At 43.6% G+C, this 25,226-nt stretch overlaps 1 protein-coding gene across 4 annotated transcripts in view; it reads right to left on the bottom strand.

The window, feature by feature from the left end:
- The window catches only part of THADA (THADA, armadillo repeat containing), a 291,659-nt gene that overhangs the window by 105,380 nt on the left and 161,053 nt on the right, over positions 1–25,226 (bottom strand). For all 4 annotated transcript variants that reach the window (XM_019549394.1, XM_019549396.1, XM_019549397.1 and 1 more), the window contains exon 31: positions 7,763–7,878. In XM_019549394.1, coding sequence (XP_019404939.1) covers positions 7,763–7,878 — 116 coding nt within the window. The remainder of the gene's footprint in view (positions 1–7,762; positions 7,879–25,226) is intronic.

Here is a 25,226-nt window from a genome sequence, read left to right as displayed (position 1 = left end):
TGCAAAAACTGAATCAATTCAGGCTCAGGCTTTTTGAATGTCTATCCCTAGCCCAGAAGTTTAGTGCACATAAACCACTTTCAAAATGTCTGAAACCAGAGTAAGATAAACCTGGATGGCTGTAGTATAAGACTTAACTGATTTAGGTTAAATCGGTTTATTGGACTTCTGTTCTAGATCCCCTTCAGATTCAAGTTAACTCACAGTTCCCCAGCATCCCAGGATCTTTTACACCTCCCCAGCATCCCCGCTTCCTCACAGGGTGGGTGGACTAGGCTTGGCCCAAGCTGTCTTCTCCAGCCAAGCAGGGAGACATGTACTAGCTCTCCCAGTTTCTAGCCTGAGCTACTGCAGGCATGTGGCTGCATTTTCAGAATCAAAAGTCTGTTCACTTGCTTATTGGTTCAGTCTATGCAGCTTAGACTAACTTGGAACAGACTGAATCGATTCAGCCTTGGACTTTCTGACTGTCTGTACTTAGCCTGAGAATAAATCAACAGAAGGTAAGAAAATGAGTGGCAATTTTGTAGAAAACTGTTTTCTGCAAAAAAAAAAAGGAGAAAATCTTGCTATTTTTAATATTTATCCCCAAAGGCTGATGATAAATATTTAGATGTCTGTCAAGCACCTTCAAAAAGGGAAAAAAGCAAACAAAAGGGAAAAGAAAGAACTAAAGCCAAAGTTTAAATGAGGTGAAGTATACCTGAGCTTTCTTTCCTTTGCTGCCTTAGAAATACCACAAAGGATGCCCACTATGTTTGTTTTAATAATAGTAGGGAAAGCATGAGTTGAAAAACTGAATACCTTCTCTAACGCAACATAACAGATTCAGATTACTGAAAAAAATAGGATAAGGGCCATTAATTTAATCACTGTCTGTCAAAACATACCTTTGCTTAAAAAGAAAAAGGTAATATGCTACCATATCAATGTATTAGCACTTCGGGCTCTTCTAAACTGATACGTTCAGCAGCTAGATTAATAACACTACTACTGCCTGAACTCCTGAAAGGGGAGAAAAGGACAGTTCTTCAGGCAGCTACAGCAGATCTGAAGCAAAGATTAGCTCACACACACAGGTGCTATTGCCATGCAGCAGCACACTTTTGCCTTATAATTTTGCGACCCTGTGAGGGAGCGGGGCCTAGGAGCGGCCGTGAACTCCCTAGCGCCCCCTACCATCACTCAAGGCTGTATTCAGCACCCTCAGATTCTTGCCTGCCACGACTTTGATCTTAAATGAGTTTTAAATGGGAGGCTGCCTTTATCTCCCTGGTGAACGGTATGTATGGTCCTGCCCCTACTCCAAAATGGGGTACCTCTCTGCACCCCTCCCTTAAGGGCTATGCGTGGGACATTGTGCAGTCCCTTGCCCTCTCTCTAGCACCCTGGGCTCATCACCCACCTGACGCCCCTGGGCCTGGCTCTCCAACGCCTCTCAGTCACCGACACCCCTAAGGCCTGGCTCTCCGCCGCTGCCCCGTCACCGGCGCCCCTAGGGCCTGGCTCTCCGCCGCCGCCCCGTCACCAGCCGTTGCCCCCCTTCTGGGCCCATGCCTGCGCTCCTCACACGCGCTCTCTGCCCCCTCTGGAGCCTTGCTTGCCCTCTCTAGGGCCCACACCGTGCTCTCCGCGGCTGCTGCCCTGCCTCTGGGCCTGCGCCGTGCTCTCTGCATGCGCTCTCTGCCCCCTCTGGAGCCTTGCCCTCTCTAGGGCCCACGCCGCGCTCTCCGCGGCCGTTGCCCTGCCTCTGGACCCGTGCCACGCTCTCTGCACACACTCTCTGCCCCCTCTGGAGCCTTGCCCTCTCTAGGGCCCACGCCGCGCTCTCCGCGGCGGTTGCCCTCCTACTGGGCCTATACCGCGCTCCTCGCGCTTGGGGCTCAGGTGGCCGCAGCTGTGCCTGGCCCCCTTGACCCCTCTCTGGGTCCTTTGCCCCACTGGGCAAACCCCGCGCCTCTCTCTGGCACAAACACCATGCCTCTCCGGCGCAAACTGTAGTGCCCCACTGGCACCGTGCTCCTACTGGGCACTGGGAACCCCCAGGCTGCTGAGGAGCCCCCTGAGGCCTCCTCACCCCCCTACAGCCTCACCCAGTCCTCCGGTGTAACTATAACCAAAACACCAGCCACCTGGCTTCAACATAAAACACAGAGCCTCGTGCTCATAACATAAACACTGAGCCTCCCCCCCCGGGCCTCCCACCATACCTCTCGTCAAGGTGCTCTCATCCCCGGCATCATCGCAGCCAGTCAGCACCACAACGCTGCCACTACCAATTCAGGCCGCTCAGCTCAGCTGCAGAGCTCCTGCTCCTGCTTCTGCTTGAAGGGAACTGCTAGTCAGGCTCCGGCCTGGGCTATTTATAAAGGCCTGGCCCTGCCCCCTTCTGGCCACCTGACTGGCTGGTTGCCCTAGCAACCCGCAGCTGCACTGCCCTGTTGATTGGCAGCTCCTACAATTCAGCACTTGAGCTGCCCTAGTGACTGACAGCTCACCTTATCTCCTTCTCAGGCACGGAGCACCCCAGTGCCTCCGTGACAGACCCGTTCATGTTATCCATCAGAATATAAGCATATGAGGCTCTCAAAAAGAATGGTTCCAGACCACAGCAGAAGCAAGTATTTTAATTTAAGTCGGTAAGAACTATGTAGAATGAAAGTAGAAATACGAGTGAAGAATGAGTTTTAAATTAATTTAACCATATTAGAAACTATAAGAAATTATTCAAATAAAAATGATAAATTATATGAAATTAATTATATGAAATTAAAAAAGACAGCTCCAGTGTTTTTTAGCTTTCCTACCTATTTTAAATAAGATTTTCCAACATACCATATACCTCTAAATAAGACATACATCTTGTTCCTGGAAAGGCAGAGTGAAGAAAAAATACTATTTTTACAGAGATTTTGCTACATAGAGCAGGGACAGAGATTTATCATCAGGTCACTCAGTCTTCCTTTCCTGCTCAGGCAAAAACTACACTCTTGATGCTTTCACAGCTGAACTGGATTCTTCCAGAATTAAAAAGAGAAAAAAAATGAGTAGTAATTCTCTGTTGTAGCCCCTCCTCCTCTTTCTATCAAGGATAAGTGTTCAGAACTAGAGCTGTGCAAAGAAAAGGTAATTCCATTTTATGGAGCATTTTGATATTTCAAAAGGTTCTGTAAGTGGGAACAGTGTCTACTTGGTGGGATGACTTAAGAGTCATGGACTATGAAAGGCTGGTGTCCCTAGCTGCAATATTCACATTACACTCGGGTCTCTCTTTATGCAAGGGTTGCGTTCCACAAAAACCTTGTATAAAATGAATACACATAAGTGAATCCATTATTACATGTAATTAATAGGGATATGTACCAGCCTCACTCTACTGCCCCCCAAACCATGACAAATTCAAACAGTAATCACACAATACAATAACTGCTGTGCAGAGAGGTTATGAGCTCTGCACTGCAAGGAGCAGCATGCACAAGGGGTGGAGATGGAGAGTTACTCGGGGGAGGGAAGCAGGGCAGAAGTGAACACCATCTGCTCTACTGTACATGCATGTGGTGCCCCCTGTCTCACCGCCTTCCTTCTGCTTCCACCCAGCTCCCTTCAGGCTGGAACTCTGCCAGCCTGCAGGGAGCTCATTGCCAACCGACTTCACATAAGGTCGTATTTTTCTAGCACAAAGCGAATTTCTGGTATAAATCAGGTTGTTAAATATAAACGAATTTGCACAAAACAAATTTGCATAAAGAGAGACCCAAGTGTAGTTGGTAAGTTTCCCTTGTCACATATCAAAATAAGATTTCTGAGCCATTAGAAGATGCACTGAGCAGTATCTGAAGAACTGGGCTCACCTCTTTTTGAAAGATAATGCACCTGAAACAAAGGTCTTTGGATACACAAGTGGTCCAAGCTAGTGAAGAGTGCACAAAGCATGTGGAGTAGACTATTAAACTGCAAAACAAACTTCACAGCTCTCAGAGTGGAAACCCTGTAACAGACTGACACTTCACCAGCTTGGAGCAGCCTGTTCTTGAAATATGGATGCAAAGCAGAAACTTGCAAAGGCAGCTTTCACTACAACTTTATTGCAATCATTTATTTCCCCTTTCAAGCTCTTCTGCCTCTCATTCACTCCATGAGTCTCCCTGGTGTCTGGATGAAGGGACAAACTGACTCAATCCTCTCCCTCTGCTAACCCATTTGTGCTGGCTGTGACTTTTGCCATTTACCATTTACTTTACTTTTCTAAAAACTCTTCAGCATGGTAAGTTTTAGAACAAGAGATAAAATTTTGCCTGCTTGGTTAGAAGCCCACATGAGAGGGTAGGTAAAGTTCCTGTCTTGGGGTTACACCTGGAAAGCTTAGAATAGCTGGAAAGGACTAGGAAGATTCTCTGTTCCTGCCACCTCCCCAAGGAAAGGCGTTTTTGGGTCTTTGCATCATCAAAATAACTGCAAAGACCCCCCCAAAAAATGGTATTATCTTAAAGTCAAAGCAAATAAAAAGCTGGGTGAATCAGAGCACACAAACAAGCAGATTTCAGGTTGACTTTGAGTGCTACCCATGGAGGAGACTGAAGAAACTGGAGTTAGTACCATCATCCACTATTTTTGGTTACAGGAGTCACAACTGGAGGACAAAAATGAAACCTTCCTGTGTTCTGGCACATGAAGAAGTATTAGGAATAGATATCTTGGCTCTGCTCCTCTGGGAGGCCGGGGTAAATGTTGTGTAAGGATTCATTAATAGACAGATATCTGCAATAGTGGAAAATGAAAGCAAACTCAGATAATTTTTGTCCAAACTCTGACTTAAGTATGATAAAATTGCCTGTTACTATTATATATAACTGGAAACCTTTAGGAGAAGAGGTTTTTCTTTCCTAACCATGTATATATTTAAATAACAAATGCAAAAACCACTGTATTACTTGCATTCCCACTAAAACAGGATGCTGTGTTAATGTTTTCAATCTGCAGATTGTGGACAACAGGCACATACATATCTGAACTCAGCATGGGTTAATTAGGATCATAACCAGCAATGCTGAGATACAATAAGCAACATAACTGGGTATTTCTCCTACAGACCAGGAAGTAATGAGAAGACAGAGAATGATTATTATTATTTCTATGTTTAAATGTTTGGGTGGTTTTAGAATATTGTGGCTAAAGACTAAAGAAAGCTGACAGATGAGAGAGATTAACACAGAGATAAAGAGACAGACCAGATTAACGCAGAGATAAGCATATACAGAAACAGATTCTCACTTTACAGAAATCAGCAGTTTCATCTACAGCAAAAGAGCTACACCTCTTTACTCCAGCAGCAGATCTGGCACACTGCGCTTTGGATATTAATTCTCTGGAAACATCCCGTACATGCCAATCAAGACAGAATCACACTTTAAAACAAGATCCATATGCCTATTTGTTTTTACATTTTTATCTTGTAATAGTAACAACGACCTTGGTGTAGGGCATTTCCTGGGGACTAATGACAGGCTGAAAGGAGCTCCTCAGTCAGTTAACCCTAAGGCATTCAATTAAGCCCCAGGAAATGCTCTGTATTTCAAACATTATTTCTTAATCAAGACACACTGAACACCTGTTTATCTCAAGGAGATGGAAGGAGGGCTGAAAAGGCAAACAGATATCTTCTCCCTTTTATTTTCAGATTTAAACATATTTAGAACTGTATTCTGTTATCAAATGCTTCATGGATGTTTTCCTTATTTCAATTAGGTTAAAAACATTCCACCTGGATCATGGTGTCCCTAAGCGAACAAAGATACACAGATCAAGTAAATGATGGGATAAAAAGTTGTTTTGCAGTTTTTAAAACCAATCCTCTAGTACTTAACATAGTGTTCCAAAACCCTACACTGAAAACATACAAAAAAATTCCCGGTTTAAAAGAAATTGGTCTTAAATTTTCACCACTCTTATTCCGTCTTTCAAGCATAAATTATAAGTGCTCTATTCATTTAAAAGAAAAACTTCTAAATCCAGGTTAAACTAACTCTGTAATTTCCAGTGCACGATCAGGAAAATTTAGAGCAGATTCACAAAGGAAAACAGTATGCAGACTTATATTTGTGCAAGTGTGTTTTTTGTGTTCAAGAGAATTAGAGATATATCTATGTTGGTATACAGTTCCACCAGGCTCCAGGATTTCTTAGAAAGACCCTGTTGAGTACTAAAACAATCAGAAGCCCTGAAAATATTTTCTCCCAAGAGACAGAAGACAAGTAAACAATATTCATTAGTGTTGTTAATTTACAAAATGGGTCCATTTTGTCCACAAAGAATCTCAGAGTTAACCAACTTTAAGTGTAGAGGAGCTGATTTTTATTTTTATTTGTGTGCGTCTTTTTATTGCCTTTGATCAGGGGTGGAAAAAGTCCGGCCCATGGACAGGACCTGGCCAGCTGTGGAATCCATTTCCCAGCAGCCCCTGCCTGTGTGGGTGGGGCCAGTTTCCATGGAGACCCCGGCAGCAACCAGGCTGTGATAGTGTGGGGTCGGTTTCCGTGGAGACGGGCCTGAGCAGCACTGGCCAGGTACACAGCAGGGTGGGGAGCTTCTCTGGGCAAGACTGGGATCTTGCAGCAGTAACACCATGGTCCAGAGCTAAGGCAGAGCTGTGATCTTCAGCCTGCATGCTCTGGGCAGGGGCGTGCAAGCAATGGGTCATGGCTCTGCCCCAGCAACCTGCAGCAGTGACAGCATGGTCCGGAGCCAGGGCAGAGCTGTGATCCACTGCCTGCATGCCCCTGCCTGGAACACGCAGGCTGCAGACTGCAGCTCTGCCCCAGCTCTGGACCATGCTGTCACCGCTGCAAGATCCCAGCCCGGCCTTGGAGCAGCTCCCTGCCCTGCCAGCACTGCTGGGGCCAGTATCCACAGAAACCCTGGCCCCCTGCTATCACAGTGTGGCTGCTGCAGGGGTCTCCATGGAAACAGGCCCTAGCTATACAGGCAGGGGTTGCTGGGAAACAGAGTCCAGCCGCTGGCCAGATCTGCCATTTTGCCCACCCCTGCCTTTGATCCAAAGGAGTCATGTTTTTCTTGTTTGTTTTTAATACACACAGACGTTGTTCAGGGACACTTTATACCTACATAAATAAGCTATTCCTTTTTTTCCCTTCATGCTGGTGTGTAGCCCACATCATTACTCTTCTGCAGAGAACCTGACGAAAAACATCCTAAACTACCCAGGAGTGTTGGTGGCCATATAAGCAGAGCTTTTAACAGGCTCAGTAAGTACTTATGACATCTTTTCTAGATTCTTTTGTGAGGAAACTGACCAGAAAAAGTAAGGACAACATGGCCAGGCTAATGACTGCAACTTACATGTTGTTATCTCTAGATAGCAACCATAATTATCCTTTCTTCAAGATTTTGCTATTATTTTTTTCCTTGAGCACTTTACTCAGCTTTTAGAGATAACTGTTCACATTTGTACTTGGACCCTTTTGTGGCATATAAATGAAACCACCTATTTCACATGTAGGGAAGAGAGAACTGATAGAGGAAAGAAACGAGAAAATATAATGAAAGCACTTTAATACTTTTTCCTTTCCTTTTTAAAATGAAAAGAAGAATAAATATTTTTCATTAATAAGTAGGACTTGACATAGTACATAACTCTGGTATATTTATGTTGACAGTCTTGCAAAAAAAACAAAAGCAGAAGTTTCCCCACCTTATAATGTATTAATAACTTACGTAAGATTTCACATATAGTGTTTTAACATACCTTTTGGCCAGCCACACTTTGGCTTCTATACAAGTAATGATGTCATCTAGCTCCCGCTGAACATCTGAATTAACCCTGTGTTTAGATTCCAAGTAGGACTGCAGCAAGTAAAAGATCTAAATCAAAAAGAAGAAAATAAAAGTTGCAGATGGCTATGAAAATATTACAGGCCTAGGGCCTCACCATTCCAGAAAATATCCTTGAAGAAAAAGACAGAAGACAGTCACCAGCAGAATGACCACTTACTATTCATACAGGAATGTGCATTAATTTTGCACAATGACAGAACTATATCCTTAACTAGCTGTTCTACAGCATTTACTTTTCACAGGAGAACAAAAACAACTATTATCCCATAAATGTTACTACCTTGTATCTCATACGCTATAAGCTTTTGTAAGCCTCAGGTCATTTCTTCAAATACTTGCGGAAGTTCATTAGAACTAGTCTTTCATGACAAAACTTCCATATCTCAACAACTAAAACAAGCAGTCATTTTTTAAAATGGTTTGAACATTTCCGCCTCAATAGAGTCGACTAATGACCTTTGTCTGAGATAACTATTAAAACATACAATTCATGTGCAGAAATAATACAAAAAATCTGGTTTTGATCACAGCAACTGTAAGAGTATAATTACTCGTAAATTTACAACTCACCACGTATTTGCTTTCTTGTGTTACAAATGTGAAAGATACAGGCCCTTGGCCTGTAATGAAATACACACAGACAAATTTCAACAAGTCAATGCCCAAACAAATCATGGATCTAAAACTGCAAAACTGTTTTACCTATTCATGGAGCTTCTCAGAAGAGCAAAATGACATTTTTCTTAGAATGTCAGCTGTTACATAGTTGTTGTTACCATAGGAGAACATATTGCACATTATTGTGTGACCACCACCTGAGATAACCTCAAAAATGTGTTTCTTGACAGGGATGGATCCAGGATTTGGCAAAAGCAGGGTGCAGGAGCAGCCACTTGTGCTGCAAGGGTGGCTGCTCCCTGCTGCGAACCAGTGCAGCGTCTATTCTTACATGCCTTGGTGATTTAAAAACAGTACCAAGGCTCCCAGGGTGTGGTACAGTCCAAAAAGGCGTGTGAAGCTGTGCCACTGCGCCCCCTTTGGATCTGCCCCTGCTCCTTAATAACAGTTGCCAAAGTAAAAAAGTTTGCCTTGCTTCCTTAGATCTGGGTCAGTACTATTCCAACTGTAAACAAATAGTTTGACTGCTCCCCATATTGATTCTAGGAAATCATGCACTAACATACATGCTACAACCACTACTGACATTTGTCAATTAAAAGACATTGGAAAGCAACATAGTCGTGAAGAGCAACATTTATAAATTGTTTGCATTTACATTTTCAATCATTCCGAAACAGCAAAATCTCCTAACTAGCATAACTAAAATGACAACTCGATGAATGTGTAAACTAAGGGTCATATTTGCTCAGCTTGTTTCTACAAAATCTTTTTGTAATTCTTGGAACATGTCAACTTCTCTCATGAAAAGTAAAGCTGTCTTCTTTCAGGTGTGCCACCTTAGCTAACTCATCATTATACCACAACTCTGGCAAAATCATTCTGAAATCTAGAGCTTCAATTTCCTCAGATATAACTGGACCGCCAAAGTGAGACTCGCACAATAAAGGGAGAGTGATTTATGACTAGTGGAACTTAAGAGAGATCTCATTTTGTTTTGTATTTTTAAGGGACCATTTGGTTCCTTAGTTAAATGAGAAATCTATATAAAATTATAAAATCAGTGTCAATGCTGGTCTGTTTCTTCAGGGGATATATTTTCTTTGGGCTAGAGTCAACAACAAAAAAATGTGGGTATCTAAAAATAAAGTGATGCAATGCTAACCTTTAAGCACTTGGTCCCCAAAATAGAATCCAGAACACTTTGTTAAGGAAGGCTAGCCATATGATGTTGAATTCCTTGTTTTGGTGCATTTATTTCTTCAAGTAAACAAACACATCTGGGTAGAGGAATCAAAATTATTCTGAAAACTGCATTAGGGACTTAAAGTGTTCCATCAATAATTTAATGAGTCCTGGTGTGGAAACGATGATCAGAGCTAAATCCTCAAGGCAGGCACAAGAGGCTCCTTAAAGACTTTTGTGAGCTTATTGTTCATTTCTTCCCCAAAACCCACACAGAAGCTTCAAGTCCCGCAATAAGAAGCAAGAACTCGCCTCCGTTTCAAGCAAACAAATAAATCCTTCCCCATGAATAGATAGGGATTTGCTAAGCGTGCCTAAGCAAAGAACCCAAAGCTTCCATTCTAGATTGCCTTCCATTTGAAGGGTTTGCTGTCATACCAACACTTGAATTCAGTGAGGAAAAAGCCCACAGCAGAAACTGGTGTAAAGCAAAAATTATGCAAATATATTTTACATAAAGGCAAAGTTTGCAAATAGTACATAGAAAGCCACTACCAGGAGCAGGCAGGTGAAAAGACAAGGCCATCTAAGCCACTAATACTCAACCAGGGTGCTGCAGCACCCTGGGGTACCTTTAAATCCTTTCAAGGGTGCCATAGAATGTTAGCACTGTTAGATGTGGAAACATGTTTCCCAAGATAAACCCAAAGATTTCAAACAGGAATTGACAGTATTAAAAGCATTCTGACCTATAGTTGGCTTTCTGAGTTCTTTGCAAATAGAAAAACTGCTCCATTATTTTTACATAGCCAAAAAACAAGTAAAAACTAAGAGCTGGCATTTTCTGGCGATGCTCCAGTCTAAGGCTAGGGACAAAAGTTACACATAAACCAGGTTAAGTGATCAGAAACTGGTTTAAACCTGTAACAGAACAGAAGTTCAGTGCATATAAACCAGTTTCAAAATGGCCGAAACTGATTTAAGATAAACTTGGTTGAATGCAGCAGTATCAGACTTACCTGATTTGGGTCAAAGCGGTTTATGCATCGTCTGTCCAAGACCCCTTCCTGGTTTATGTTAAATCAGTCCCCCAGCATCCCAGATGATTTGCAGCCCTGGGCCTGTAGCCTGAGCAGGGGCAGGGGCGTGGCCAGAGGTAAGGCCCCCTGAGGCAAAGGGAACAAGTTTATTCCTCCACCTCTCCTACCAGGGGACTGTGGCCCCTATCACCCATCCCCCCCCCAAACCTAGCGGCAGGGGAAGGAGCATGGCCAGAGCTGGCTGGCCTGGCCCCTGCCATCCACCTGCCTCACAAGTAGCTGGGGCTGCAGGGCTGACCCCAGATGGCCAGCAAGTACTGCTGAGGGTGGAGGCAGAGGGGCCAGCCAGGTCTAGGCCACTGGGTCCAGGTCCTTCCCAGCAGGCTGCAGCTAGGGCAAGGGGTACATGGCTCCCCACATCCAGCTGGCTGGGTAGGAGGCCTGTGGTGGCAGGGCCCTTCCCAGCCTGCTGCAACTGAGTGATGACCTGGCACAGCAGCAGAGGTGGGGGCTGGCTGGGGAGCAGGTTTCCTGGGCCAGCTCAGAGGCATTGGCAGGCCCCAAGCCTCACAGCCGCCAGCACCACACCTCCTGCCTTGTGCAGCACCTGGACCTACAGCTGCACAAGCAGTAGTGGACTGGCCGGGCGGGAGGGGTGCATGCACTGTTCTGCAGTGTGGCTGCAGCTGTGGCAGCTGAAGGTAAGGGGGGCAGAACAGCCACCTGCCCCCCACCCACCAGCCACTGCTGCTTGTGGGGCCGCAGCCCCATGTGTTGCACAGGGCAGGGGGCACAGTGGTGGCAGCTGCCGGGATTGGAGCTGCTGGCACTTCTGAGCTGGCCCATGAAGGCTGCTCCCCAGCCAATCCCCGCCTGTGCTGCTGGACTGGGCTGTCATGCCCTGGGCAGATAGCAGGGCCATGCTGGCCAGGCCCCCTGCCACCCAAGCAAGAACAGGAGGAAAGGTGCACAGAACCCAACTGGGGTCCTGTGCCAAGAGACAGGGGAGTTTAATTCCTACCACCTTACCTTTTTTGCCTGAGACACTGCCTCAGCTAGTGTCTGGCCTTAGGGACAAGCCTGGGAAGTGTTGCTTCCCCCCTCCCCATCCAAGCACAGCCTGACTGGGGTCCCTACAGGCCAGGGTTGGGGTTTAAACCCCTCCACAATTATACTTAGATCCTGTGGGGAGCCTGGTCATGCCCCCCAGGTCAGCTTCCCTCTAGCCTTGAGGCCAGTGGAGATGAGCAGGGGGTGCATGTGCACCCGCTGAAAGAACTGGTGCACCCCCTGACAGCCAGTGTTCCCGGGCAGGGGGGGCAGGCAAGAACACTGGTGCCACACCAGAGAGTGCTGGCCAGGGAGTAGGGGTGCCAGGAGAAGCAATCCCTGTGCCCACCCAGAAGTGCCAGTGGTATGTCCTGAAGTGCCAGTGGTACACTGCTGCCACTTCCAGGTTGGCATGATTGGTTGCAGGGGCCCCTCCAAGTCAGTGTGATCTGCTGCAGGGCCCCCCCCGCCCAAATCAGTGTGATTGGCTGAGAGGGAACCCTCCCCACCTCCCGGCAGTGCAATCTGCTGTGAGGGACTCTCCCCCACTGGTTGCTGGTTTGCTGCTGGGGAGGCAAGTGCCCCCCCGACTCAGGAGGCACCAGTTGCCCATGCTTGTGGCTGCTGCAAATGGAAGGGAAGGCTGCTCTAGAGCACCCTGGCTTCTAGCCTCAGCCACTGCATTTCCAGAATTAAACATGAATGTCTGTGCAAGTTGTAAATCAGTTCAATCTTTGCAGGTTAGAGTAACCTGCAAAACTGAATCAAATCGGGCTCTGACTTTTTGAATGTCTGTCCCTAGCCTAAAAGGTTGAGAAGTACCGATCTAGGCAAATGGTAGGGGTACTTATTTCATGTATAGGGAAAACTGGCACCAATTGCATGACCAAGAGATCTCTCCAGCCCTGTTCCTGCAGTGGTCACATGCATCAGCAAAATCCACAGGCCAGGCCAGCAGTAGGACTGCTTCCATGACAAGGTCTTGCAACATAAGTTACAATGCTAATGGACCTGTGATCAAATCCTCTTAGTTCTTACCTCCAACACTCCCTGTGTGGATGAATAGGTATCAACTGCGATGACCAGATTTCCAAAGTGAAATGTCCAAGTTTCCCACATGGGTACATATGGTGCATTGAGTGAGTAAGCCTGCACAGTATGATTTAGGAGCAAAAGCAGAAGCAGCTTCAGCACCCGGAAGGAAGAGAATATGCAAAGTTTTCCTTACCCCTGCTAACCTCTGAATTAGGCTCCTGACACAAGTAACACTTAAGATGTGATTAACTGGTTAATCACATCTTAAGTAATGACCTGGCCACATGTTCATTCAATTAATGACATGATAAAAACAGGAATAAGTGTGTAATAACTTTGTCAATGGTTCCTATCAGACCTTTAACCGAACATGTGTTCAGTGCTCACAGCTGCTGGATGTACTGATGCTGGATATACTGATCAGTTAAGGGAGTGTCAGTGTTCAGAGCTCTCAGCCACCAGGGCACACCATGTGTTCCCACAGCTGAGATCTCTATGATTATGATCCTGGGCTCCCCCTGCACCAACAATATGCTCAAACCCACAGTCATGCCTCCTGCCAGGAGGCACAATTGTTGGGATCACGCATCAGATCCCATCACACCTACTTTTTAATGTCTGTCAGTGGCCTTAGATTCTGACATGAGGAAGAACAGGCTAAAGAATTTATGCAAGAGAACATCATTAGTAGACCAGAAGAAGGGAAGATGGGAAAAGTAGCAGCATGCAGCAGGTCTTGTGGATATAAGGTTCTTGCAGGTGCCAGCTTTCATTCAAGTTAACCAGATTAAGCAGACTGGACTACAGTAGGGCACACACAAAAAAAAAAAAAAAGGAGCAATATTTTTTTGTAAAGTTTACAGATTCAACACAACAGCCTCTGCATACACTAAGCTGCTCAGCGTGAAATGTCAATCTATCTTAGACCATAAAACAGTCAACATATGGTCTACAAACATACTGTTTTTATTTTTGCATTCTGTCTGAAATGTGAAAAATATCTGTCGTCTGTTCAAATGAAATACGTTAAAACATTCTAATTAATGCACTGGGGTGTCAGTAGCTTCCACTCAATACAATTCAAGTCCTTAACTTGAAATCTGATTGAATAAGTCATCCATACCAAAGCCTCTAGTTGTGGATGATGGATTTAAACTTTTGTATACACATGGTGAAACATAAATATTACTTTTGAATTTTCTAGAGACTAACTATAGCAAAGCCTGTCATTCTTAGATGTCAGGGTAACTCTGTGAGAACTGAATTAGGAAAGAGTGTACCCTCATGCGAAGCAAGTCCAGCTGCCCTAACTGAATTAACATGAAGCATCTGACTTGTGATGGCCCTGTGATGTGCACTGGTCAATGTTTGGTAAGACATGAGAGATATGATAAAGTATGTTGTTCCAAGTTAATTTGTTTGTCATGTATCTTATAAGCAAATGTAATGTGGGGTGTTGTACCCTAGTAGGGCACCACTATACAAGAGTAATTTTCTACCCTCTCACCTGTGGATCATAAGACTTTATTAAAAATGAACATTTTGTTCAGCTTGACTGAGACTTGAAGTATAGGCGGTATAAAAGTGTAAGAGTAGAAAAGTGTCTGTAATAAATTAAGAACCTCCCTAAATATTTCTTCCACTATCAAAAATCAAACACACCATGTTGACAGAACTGAAGTAAGCTTTATAGAAGTTACCAGATGCTTTTAGGAAAAAATGAAAACATGCAAGTATGTGAAATGTCATTATTTAGCTTTTATTCCCCCCGTCATAAAAATGGACAGTGTAAGTTAATTTTGTGTAGTGTTATGAGATATTTCAGTTGCTAACGATGATGATGATGATGATGATGATGATGATAACACCACCGAAATCACACTTTCTGTATCTTTAATTGCAAAGGGATGTTTGTGAAGATTTTGGTGCTGGTAGCAATTTCTAACAGATAAATGCCCCCCCCCCCCCCATCAAATGAAGTGGGCTGTACACATAGGACATGTCCCCATATGCAGGGGAGTGCATTTGCTGCAGCACAAAGAGCAGCAACATATTTATTCCACTGCTTTGTGCCCCAGGGCTCTAGAGCATGCCAAATTGTTGCAGGTGGGGGAGGGGAGGCTGGGGAAACACCTGTGCCCCAGGAGCTTTACCTGGGTTTCTGGGGGTCTCTTTGGCCAGCAGCTGCAGCGCTGATCCAGCCACACAGAACCTGGCTGGGAGCCAGAGTAGGGCTCTGGATGGCCAGGTTGTTTCTGGCAGCACACACTGCTGCCGCATGCACTGTGCCACTTTTTTTTTGCACCGGGATCTCCTGTTGTTAAATTCTGGTGCTGCACTGGAAATCTGCAGCACTACAAACAGTTGTACATGCACTACATACAGTTTGCAGCACCACAAACAGCTCTGAGGTGTTGCAAGCTGCACATGTGCTTGTCTAGATGAGCCCATAGAGCTGTTAGATCATGAAGCAAGTCTTAACAGTACTAACAGCCCTGTTTAACAGTGGGATCACGGTGATGGATTTATCTTCACCTCAGTGCTGGAACTGATCATCATGCAAGAAGGTCAACAACACCTAAAATCCTGTTTCAGAGCACGAGTGAGCAAATTTCTGATCACTGAAGCCAAATTTATTGAAATGTTTTATTTAAAAACCAAATTGCTAACATAACATGTTCAAACTACGCACTTCGTGTGTGTCCAGAAAGCATATTAATATTGTACGCACATGTGTACTGGAACAATAGTTTACTTGTTCCTAACAATAATTGTTGGTGTCCCCAAAAACCTATGAATAGTACTGAAAACGTTGCCTTTTGTTTCCTTTTTTTTCCCCTCTCAACCAAGTGAACAAACAAGTAAGGTCCCAGTTTTCTGATTCCCCAAAGAGGTGTCCTAACATACAACAGAAAAGATATAGATTTGCTATCTGACATTTCTAATATACCAATTAGTCCTGAGGCCACACTGACTGCTGGGGCACTTTTGATGTAACAATAGCTTTCCTCCATTCTAACATATCAAAGATGCATAATAAACATATATTTACTAACAAACAAAGCTTACCTCAGTTAAGCCTTGTGCATATATCACAGGAAGCAAAAAAGGGCAAAAATCTCAATTCTTTTAATTTATATGTAACCTTTAAAAATATTAATATCAATATTAAGTTGACCCATATGACCCAAATCTATTAACCTGATTTCTCTCTGAATTACACCACTTCGACTTATGCCAATAATGACTGAAGCAAACACTGAAGCAATGCAACAGTGGATCAGGGCTTCAAAAAAACAGACAAAAACCTCATGATAATACGAAAGCTAATTTTATACAATTTTGGCAATGTTGATTCCAAGATATCTTCCCTGTGATGCTTCATGGTAGGCCAATAAGTTATACACATGAAGTACTGCAAATGCAACCTAAGTAACAGGGGGAAACCTGAACCACTATATCACATTCTCTCCACAGAAAAGAAATAAAATGAATTTTCTATAATGAGTTAATGTTATAGAAGAAATTGAAGTTCTCTTATGCTTACAATAAATCATTTAACTACAAACATGAATGGTGGTTTTGTGATGTTCTACAAGCATGAGCATACTCAAAGAGGAAAGCATGATGATCATCTTCATGTGTAACATAGCCATACATAAATGGTACCTGTTTTTTTATTTCTATATATTAGTTTATGTAACTTGCAAGAATGCTGATAGAGAATTTATACATATATAAAATATCTCTATCAGCATTCTTGCAAGTTATGTAATTACAGATTTTTCATGAAGTGGCATGGTTAGACTTTTCTTCCCTCAAGCTGACCTGAATCCATAAAAACTTCTGCTTGCCTTCCCTTAGCTATGCTTGTATGAATTAAGTATACAGGATAAATATTCACATTCCTAACTGTGAGGCTGAAACAATACTCAGACTGTTCTGCTCAGTAATTCTTGGGGGCGGGGAGCAAACTGACATCACCCTATACTGTACATTCTCAGCATAGATCATTTATTTAACTCCCTCAAAAAATACAGATGTTTTACCATCTGAAATAAAACACTGTGCAAATACTAAGCCTGGAAAAATGTGGCACTGACTAAGCTGTGGGGGTTGAAGCAACAAGTGGAAGAAAAAAAGGTGTTTGCAAAATGGCAGAAGTAAAGAGATTATTACACTTAGCCAAATGTAATAGACTTCGAATGGTTCAATCACAGCCCTTTGCCTAAAAACAGGAGATGCAACCCAGCTATGAGAACGAACAACTGTAACAATCACAACTGAGCTTCTTCTGGTAAAATATTACAGCCACTCGCATAATAAATACCATTCTGTTAAAGGTTTTCCCAGTATTTTAACAAGTTTTATTTTGTTCAGAACATCAGACTGAGCAAGTGAAAACTGGCAATATGTTGCAATTAATAGACACAATTTGCACAGGTAAATAAATTTACACTTAAAAATTTTAAAGCACGAAACTATGAAAATGTTTCTTCCCAAAGAGGAATCTGAGAGAAAAAAAATTAATGATAATGGACTAAAATCCTAGTAAGGAGTTTAGGACCAATTCTTTAATACAGACAGCTTCATAAGAAGCTACCGCAAAAAACACATGAACAGATACTGCAGCAGTGCCAAATACTTCAACCACATCAAAGTGCCATTGTGGTAGAAAATTTACAAACACTGTAGATATTTTTAAATTTATTTATAGATGCACACACAGATACACATACATATAAAATCTGTCGTTCTTACAAAACTTTTCTATTGTCTTATGCCTTGCACGGTCACTTGCAGTCACTAATGCTGGCAAGTGTTATCAGAAAACTGATTCAGTAGTGTTTTGTACATGCTTTGAACATGCACACAAAAAACAAAGTAAGACGACATGAGAGAACGAGGTCCATAATTCTGAAGGAACGAGCTATAAAATTAATCCTTCTAAATCATTTATTTATCCCCCTGTATTCTGTTTCTGCCTGTGACCAATATTGATTCTGTACACAGACAAAAGAAAAAAAATAGCATGCACAGGATAAAAATGTGTTGCTATGATTATATAGAGGAATTGACTTTCAGCCAGTTCTGGTATCCATGTGCTGGCTGAAAGGTGAGTGAAGACTTTCTTTCTCCTGCTCCTTTTTGGAGGAAGCAGATTAAGCGTTTTTAGTCATTTTCAAAGTTCTAACAAACTGGAGAAATGAAGCAAGTCAACATGGCAGGCATCACCTTAAAAAGGAAGGAGGCAGAGACAGGAATGTAGGGAAAAGAACGAGGCAAAGTACAAACATCCTTTGTTATCATTATGCACACAACCCCAAATGTTAATTTTCTTCAGAAACGTATCTCTTTTTTCTAGGACTTCGGAGAAGCAAGTCTTGTCATACAATGCTACATGCGCTGGTGATAGCTTTTCTCTTTTGCCATTTTATGTTCATTATCTTTTCTCAGATGTTGAATCTATTTAACAAGTTTATGCAGTAACATAGTATGACTGGTCATATATAACTCTGTATTCTGTGTAGTTCTGGGCTCCATATTTTAGAGAAGGATATGGAGAAGGTGGAGAGGGTCCAAAGATGAGCAACAAAAATGACAAGGAAGGAAAGAAAGGCTGTGTAAAGAAAGGCTAAAAGAACTAGTTATGTTTAGTTTAGAGAAAAGGAGATTAAGAGCAGAGTGGAGGACATTATAGCAGTTGACAAATATGTGAAAGGCTGAAGAGAGAGAACAGCTCTTCTCCCTTTCCACAAAGGGTGGGAAACAAAGCAGTGGTTTAAAATTGCAGCATATTAGATTTAGATTAGATCTCAGGAAAAACTTTCATAGAAGAGTTAGGATTGTAACTGTGAAGACAGTAAGGCAGTGGAAAAGACTGCCCAGAGAAGTAATGTAACTTTTGTTGAAGATTTTCAAGTGGAAGCAGCATTTGTGCAGGGGTTTGGACCAGATTTGGAGCCTTTATGACATTAAAAGTGATGTAATGACAGATCGTTTAAACCAGGGCTGTCCAACCCCATAGGCCAGACACCACCACATGGCCACATGCTATGGAGTTGTTCTCCCAGGAACCCCACCACCACATGGTTGTGCTGGCAGCACATGGTACCCACACCCCTCTTCCCCCCTTGATGCTCGAGTTACCATTGTAGCACACGCTTCCTTGACTCACGACCCCCCCACCGTGTGAGCTGCTATGCCAGCAAACAGCACCCCCCCAGGCCATTACCATGTGGGCTGCACATGTGGCGTACTGAGCCTCATTTTCTCCTATGCCATGTGGCAAGGAAAACAGTGGCCCCAAGGCACATGGGCTGCATGATGGCCCCTCAACTTGAGGGCCACCAGTTGGACAGCCTTGGTTTAAACTATCCATTTAACTATGACATTTGAGAAAATGCTGTAAGAAAAATACCTGTTCCTTAATGTTTATAATAGATGGTTCATATTTATCACAACATTATACAGAGAACCCTTCTTCCTCCATCTTTAATTTTGTAACAATGGTTCCATGACTGAGACACAATTTATTACCAGTATTTTCATCATGTGCAAGATGTGCTTAGAGTTCCTCCTTCAAATTTTTTTGTAGTCTAAAATGATCAGCACTCCAAAGCTGTAAGTGCCTCTGTGGAAACACTGCACTCCCTCCATTCTGAAGAGTATTTTGATAAAACTTGTAATTTTTTATTCATAACAAATGAGAAGTGGCATGTTCAGCATTTACTTGCATTTCAGCCATAATTTCAGTTTCATTTAATCATTGTGTTTTGTAACTCAATTACACAATTTCATTTTTGTTTAAAAATCCTATTTTTTCATGAGTCAACATCCCTCTTCAATATAACACCACTTAAATAAATACATGTTAAAAAAATAAAGTAGAAATGACTCAATCTGACATAGTTGAAATTAGGCAAACGTTCTTTTTGTTGCACTAAAAAGTTGTAAAATAACAAAATATGAAACCTTATAAACAAGCTATGATAGAACTGGTACTTCCATCAAATGAGCAAGCAAAAGACCTTTAATAGTTTGAAAATGATGGACTGCACATACACAATAATTCAACCTGTTCATAAAGCAACAAATAAACTTTTGTTAAATTACAGATGTGTATGGCAGCGACTCTGTTCTTGGAGTTGTGATCTTAAAATGGGCTTTAAATGAAGCATAATATCTCATGTTTTTATTTATTTATTTACAGAGTATACAGAATACTGCATGTTGAAACCATTTAATATCATTTATGTTGTTTATCAGGTTTTTTTGATTTTTTTTTTTTTTTTTATTGACAGCCCTGTGACTATACTTACAAGGGTATGGCTGAGAAGCAAGAGTATACACGTAGAAGTACTGCCTATTAATAAAAGTATAAACTTATCTCTTTTTGCTGCCTAATAGTGCATCTAATCCCGTCTTTATTTTCCAGTATTTTCTTAATTCAACTTTTTTTTATTCTCTATATTATTTACAGTGGATTTCTCTCATAAAATACGGTATTTTTGTCCATACAAAAAGCAATAAGGAGGTAGATTTTGATTAGATCTAGTCTTACAGAAGGGAGTTCTTTTAAAGCTTTTTAAATGTTGGGATTTAGAACCTTTTTAGCCACAGTTCAACTTGTAACAGAAAGTTCATGTGCTTTACCCACTAGCCTGAATGACTGATGGGCAGGAAGAAGTAGACCAATAATCAACCAGGGCCTGAATGAGGGGAAGCAACCATGCAGAAACTGAGAGGTGGGGCTAGGCACTAACAAACCTGACTGTTGAACTGGGGCAGGGAGCATAAATCTCTCTCATCAGAAGCTACACTTGGCTGCAGAGAAAGTAGTAACAGACAGACAAGGAGGGCTTGCATGCTGCTGTTGACACAAGAACATTTCATGTGCAGCTAAAATCTACAAACTAACCTTCTGCCTGCCCTGATATCATTAAAAAGGGTATTAAAATATTTAAAAATTGTTAGGAATTAACATACAAAAAAGCCAAGGGAAGGTGCGGGGGAGAGATTGCTACAAACATCAGACCTGATCAGAATACACAAAAGCAAGGAAACAACTAGTTATGCTTCCCTTGGTCCACCCACAAGCCAATATTCACCATCACCCCAACTATATGCCACAACCCTTTCACAAATCTTGATTCTACAGCCCCTAGAAATGTTAGCTATCATCTTTAAATACAAAATGTTACTGTACTACCATCTTGCAACACAACCAACCATTATACCAAACACCTACAATACTACCATTATTAGAAAATGTGGCGTCTACAAGTACTGACCCCTTAGCAAGACAAAACACATATTTTTCTGCCAACTAGTCTGCCACTAATCTCAACTTTGTTTTCTGGCATTTTTCTAGTTCAATTTTGTCTTTCTGTTCATGTGTACTAACCACAACATGCTCTGCATCTAAGGTCCAATCTCGATCCCACTAAAGTTCATAGGAATTTTGCTCTTCAGTTCAACAGGGATGATCTGAAGCTTGTACTTGTATGTTTTATTTGTGTGCTCTGTAAGTAAATGCTATGATCTTTATGAACAAACATGCTCAAATAATGGCCAAATAACATAGCTCTGGTAAAAGCTGGCACATTGAAAGTTAGGAATGGATGTTAAAAGCAGACTTCTTACAAAGAAACTTCCAACGACACTGAAAACCTAAGAGGTGATGGATAAGACTGGTTACATAAGGGTATTTATCTATTGGTCTAATCTGCACTTTCAAATGTATGGAATTCTCTCAAGTACCCTCTACTGTATGATCTTGTACTTCTGCTGGCTTGGACAAGGTCCGACTGACACAAAGCGTAAGCACTTTTACTTTAGACATGACAGCAGCTATCATGATGCGGAAAAAGACAGCCATGCTCCAAGATATCACTTCTTGCTAAATCTGTCCAGTGCCAAAACAGATCAGATGAGTAGTGTTTTTAAATACTACTTTAATCATTACAACATACAAACTGAGAAAACAGCATAAAGTTATATAGAATTAACCAAATTCAATCACATTCCCACAGAAAATGTTATCCACGATTAAAAGAAATGGCCATCTTTCTCACATAAATTTCAATTTATTTAACAGGTAAATATAAGGAAGGCCTCCAGCTGTAAGAAGCTCTAGCTACCAGTCTTCAGCTGACATTACCCAAATTTAAATACTCTCTCTTTCCCTTCTCCTGTTTTCTCAAAACTCTCATGATTATAACCACATATTAGATATATCAATCATATAGCAACTACTGTATATTTTTCTTGTGCGAGAATCAACTACCTGTGCCAGTAATGCTTATTCCTTGACATTTTCTATGTTTAATGAAGCCATTTATGCATTGATGCATATATGTCTCTTGTTCCTACTCTTTTATAATGTGTAGCTGTGAATTTTGAAGCTTCACCGAAAAAAAAAAAAAAAAAAATCTGTTTGTTCCTATTATAAGAATAATTTGGCAATTTTTGCATTGCTAGGATTTCCCATACCTGCTTCTCCATATAAGAACTATTGGGGAATGGTACTTTTCTAAGAACAAGATCTAACACTTGCTAATAATAATTGTGCTCTCAGTGGGTCCTTTGAGGCATGTGGCAAATCCATGGGTTGGTTTTTTTTATTATTTGTTTCTTTTCCTTCTGACATGTTATACTTTAGTACCAGGAAAATAATGTTAAAACTAACTATACTGTAGTTTCATATTAAATTAATACATTTTATTAATGCAAGTTATACCTACTAGAATCTTATTATATCCCATTAAAAGCCCTTTCAGAGGAAGAATATGAAACCTGCACTTTTGGGAATCCAAAACTACAATTTCTTCATATTAACCATACGCATATAAAACCATGTGAACAATACTTTTACACCTGTTGAATATTCAAGAAAAAACAAACCCAAAGTAAAACAACATTAGTATAATGTAATTCAGCAATGTAAACTCAAGAGAGTAAAGATGGCACCAAAAAAAGCAAAAGTTAAGTCTGGAGATGCAATGTGAACTCAGTATTATGATGTCCTGGCTCCAGTGCGAAACGCGCAGGTATAAGCCCCCTTGTGCCCACCATAAGCCTAGGGACCCCAACAGCGATCGCAGGACCCCCAACGAGCCCCGGCTGGCCTCCAGGTAAGCAGGAGCCATGAAGGGAGGGACCTAGTCAGTTGGGAGTGGGCTGAGAGGGATAAGAAGGGTCACACCTTGTCCCCTGCCCCCAGCTCCTCCTTGGCCCAGCCCTACAGGGAGCTGCGCGACTGGAGCCTCGCAAGCAGGTGCACTCCTGGGCCCAGCGTGCTAGTTACCGCAGGAGTTTGCGCAGGAGGGCCCGAGGCCCTGCCTGTGAGCCCCCCAAAGTAGACAGTCCCAGCCATAGCCGGCCCACCAGTGGCAAGACAGGGATGGGCATGTGCCACACACCGAGGGTCCCCTTGGGGTATGCAGCTGCCCCCTCCCCAGCACCTCAGGGACGGCCACCCAGACAGAGGCCGTGGTTCTGGGCTCCATGCAGACGGAGCCCCTGGCTCTCACCTGCAGGGGCTGCCTGTCACATTTCAGGCTCTGGGGCCCGGGAGCATGGCCGCCTCCTCTTGTGGGGTCTGCTCCCTACTGGCGTCTCTGGCGTGCCAGCTGGAGGAGCTCCAGACCGCAGTCCAGAGACTGCACACCATCACCAACTGCCAGGCCCTTTTCCCCCGGGAGGCAGAGGGTAAATCACGGTCTCACTCCAGGTCAAGAGAGGACTCGGAGACCTCCCTTACTGCCTAGCCCAGGGGTTGAACCAAGGTGGAGAGGGGCCCCAACGCCTGCCGCACCAAGGTCCCTGCCCCGCTGCAGCTTTGCAACAGGTACGAACCTCTTGCAGCCCCAGCAGAGCCTGCTGAGTTGCCAGCTCCCACAGGCAACACAGGCGCTACTGTAGCTACTGCCCCCGCTCTCCCCAAGACGAAACGCGAAGTGTTTGTCGTGGGAGACTCCATCCTGAGGGGGACCAAGGGAGTAATCTACCACCCCGACCCCTTTGCCCGGGAAGTTTGCTGCTTCCTGGGAGCCAGAATCTGAGACATTGCGGAGAAGATCCCAAAGCTCCTCCAGCGCACAGACCACTATCCATGCTCCTTATTCATATGGGCGCCAATGACACGGCTCAGAGCGCTCCCAGCCGGGTCATGAGACGCTGCAGGAATTTGGGTGCAGGGCTAAAGGGTGTGAGGGCACAGGTGGTGTTTTCTTCGATCCTCCCAGTCTCGGGCTATGGGCTGAGGAGGGAGAGGAGGATCCATGTAGTCAACCAAAGACTGCAGCGCTGGTGTCATTGGGAAGGCTTTGGCTTCCATGACCACAGTCGGTTCTTTGGAAAGAGAGAGGCAGCAAGCTGCAGGGAAGAGACGGCTTCTGCATCTCTCCACTGGGCAGGAGGCTCTTCTCAGCCAGACTGGCTGACCTGCTCTACTGGGCTTTAAACTAAGACCACCGGGGGATGGGGGACTACTGCCACTGCTGGCCCGCTGAGTGGCCCTTGCACAGCCAGCAGGTCAAGGCACTTAAGGGAACCCACCCCTGCCCCAGCCCTGTAGACTGGGTAAGGGCCCCCAAGCGGACACTTGCATGTCTATACACAAATGCCAGGAGCTTGGGGAATGAACAGGAGGAACTTGTCCTCCTGCTAACCGCAAATAACTGCAATGTCATTGGGATAACAGAGACCTTCTGGGACTCCACCCATGACTGGGCCACAGGTGTAGATGGCTATACCCTGTACAGGAGAGACTGAGTGGACAAAAGGGGCAGGGGCATAGCTCTCTCCATCAAGGAAAGCTACGCATCCCTGCAAGCCAACACTGGCACCCATGGTGGATGACTTGAGACTCTCTGGGTTAAAAGCCGTGGGGAATACGGCACAGGGGATACCCTGGTGGGAGTCTACTACAGACCCCCTACCCACGGTCAAGACCTTGACCAGCAGTTTGCCAGGGAATTGGCTGAGGCCGTGACCTCTCAGTGTATAGTTATCATGGGAGACTTTAACTACTCAGACATCTCATGGGAGGGGCGCTCAGGCAAATCCTAGCGGGCGCAAAGCTTTCTATTGTGCATGAGTGACCTCTGACGCAGGAAGTCTGTGGGCCAAGGAGAGGTAAAGCGCTGCTTGACTTCATGCTGGGAACCGGGGACGACCTAATCAGCGACTTAACAATTGAAGGGAAGCTGGCTGACAGTGACCACGAGCTGAACACCTTTGCCATCTGCCGTAAAGCTGGCAAGTCAGTCAGTAATACAGAAGGCCCTGACTTCAGGAAAGCTAACTTGTCAGTGAGGCCCTAAAGGGCCAGAACCCAAAGGGGAAGGGAGTTCAGGACGAGTGGTTGCTCCTCAAGGGAGCAATCCTGGATGTGCAAGCAAAGTCCATCCCGTCTCAGAGGAAAGGCAGCAAAAGGGCACA

The sequence above is a fragment of the Crocodylus porosus genome, unplaced genomic scaffold (assembly GCF_001723895.1).
Source record: "Crocodylus porosus isolate Cpor-Errol unplaced genomic scaffold, CroPor_comp1, whole genome shotgun sequence".
NCBI classification, from domain to species: domain Eukaryota; kingdom Metazoa; phylum Chordata; order Crocodylia; family Crocodylidae; genus Crocodylus; species Crocodylus porosus.
This window is presented reverse-complemented; position numbering and strand designations above follow the sequence as displayed.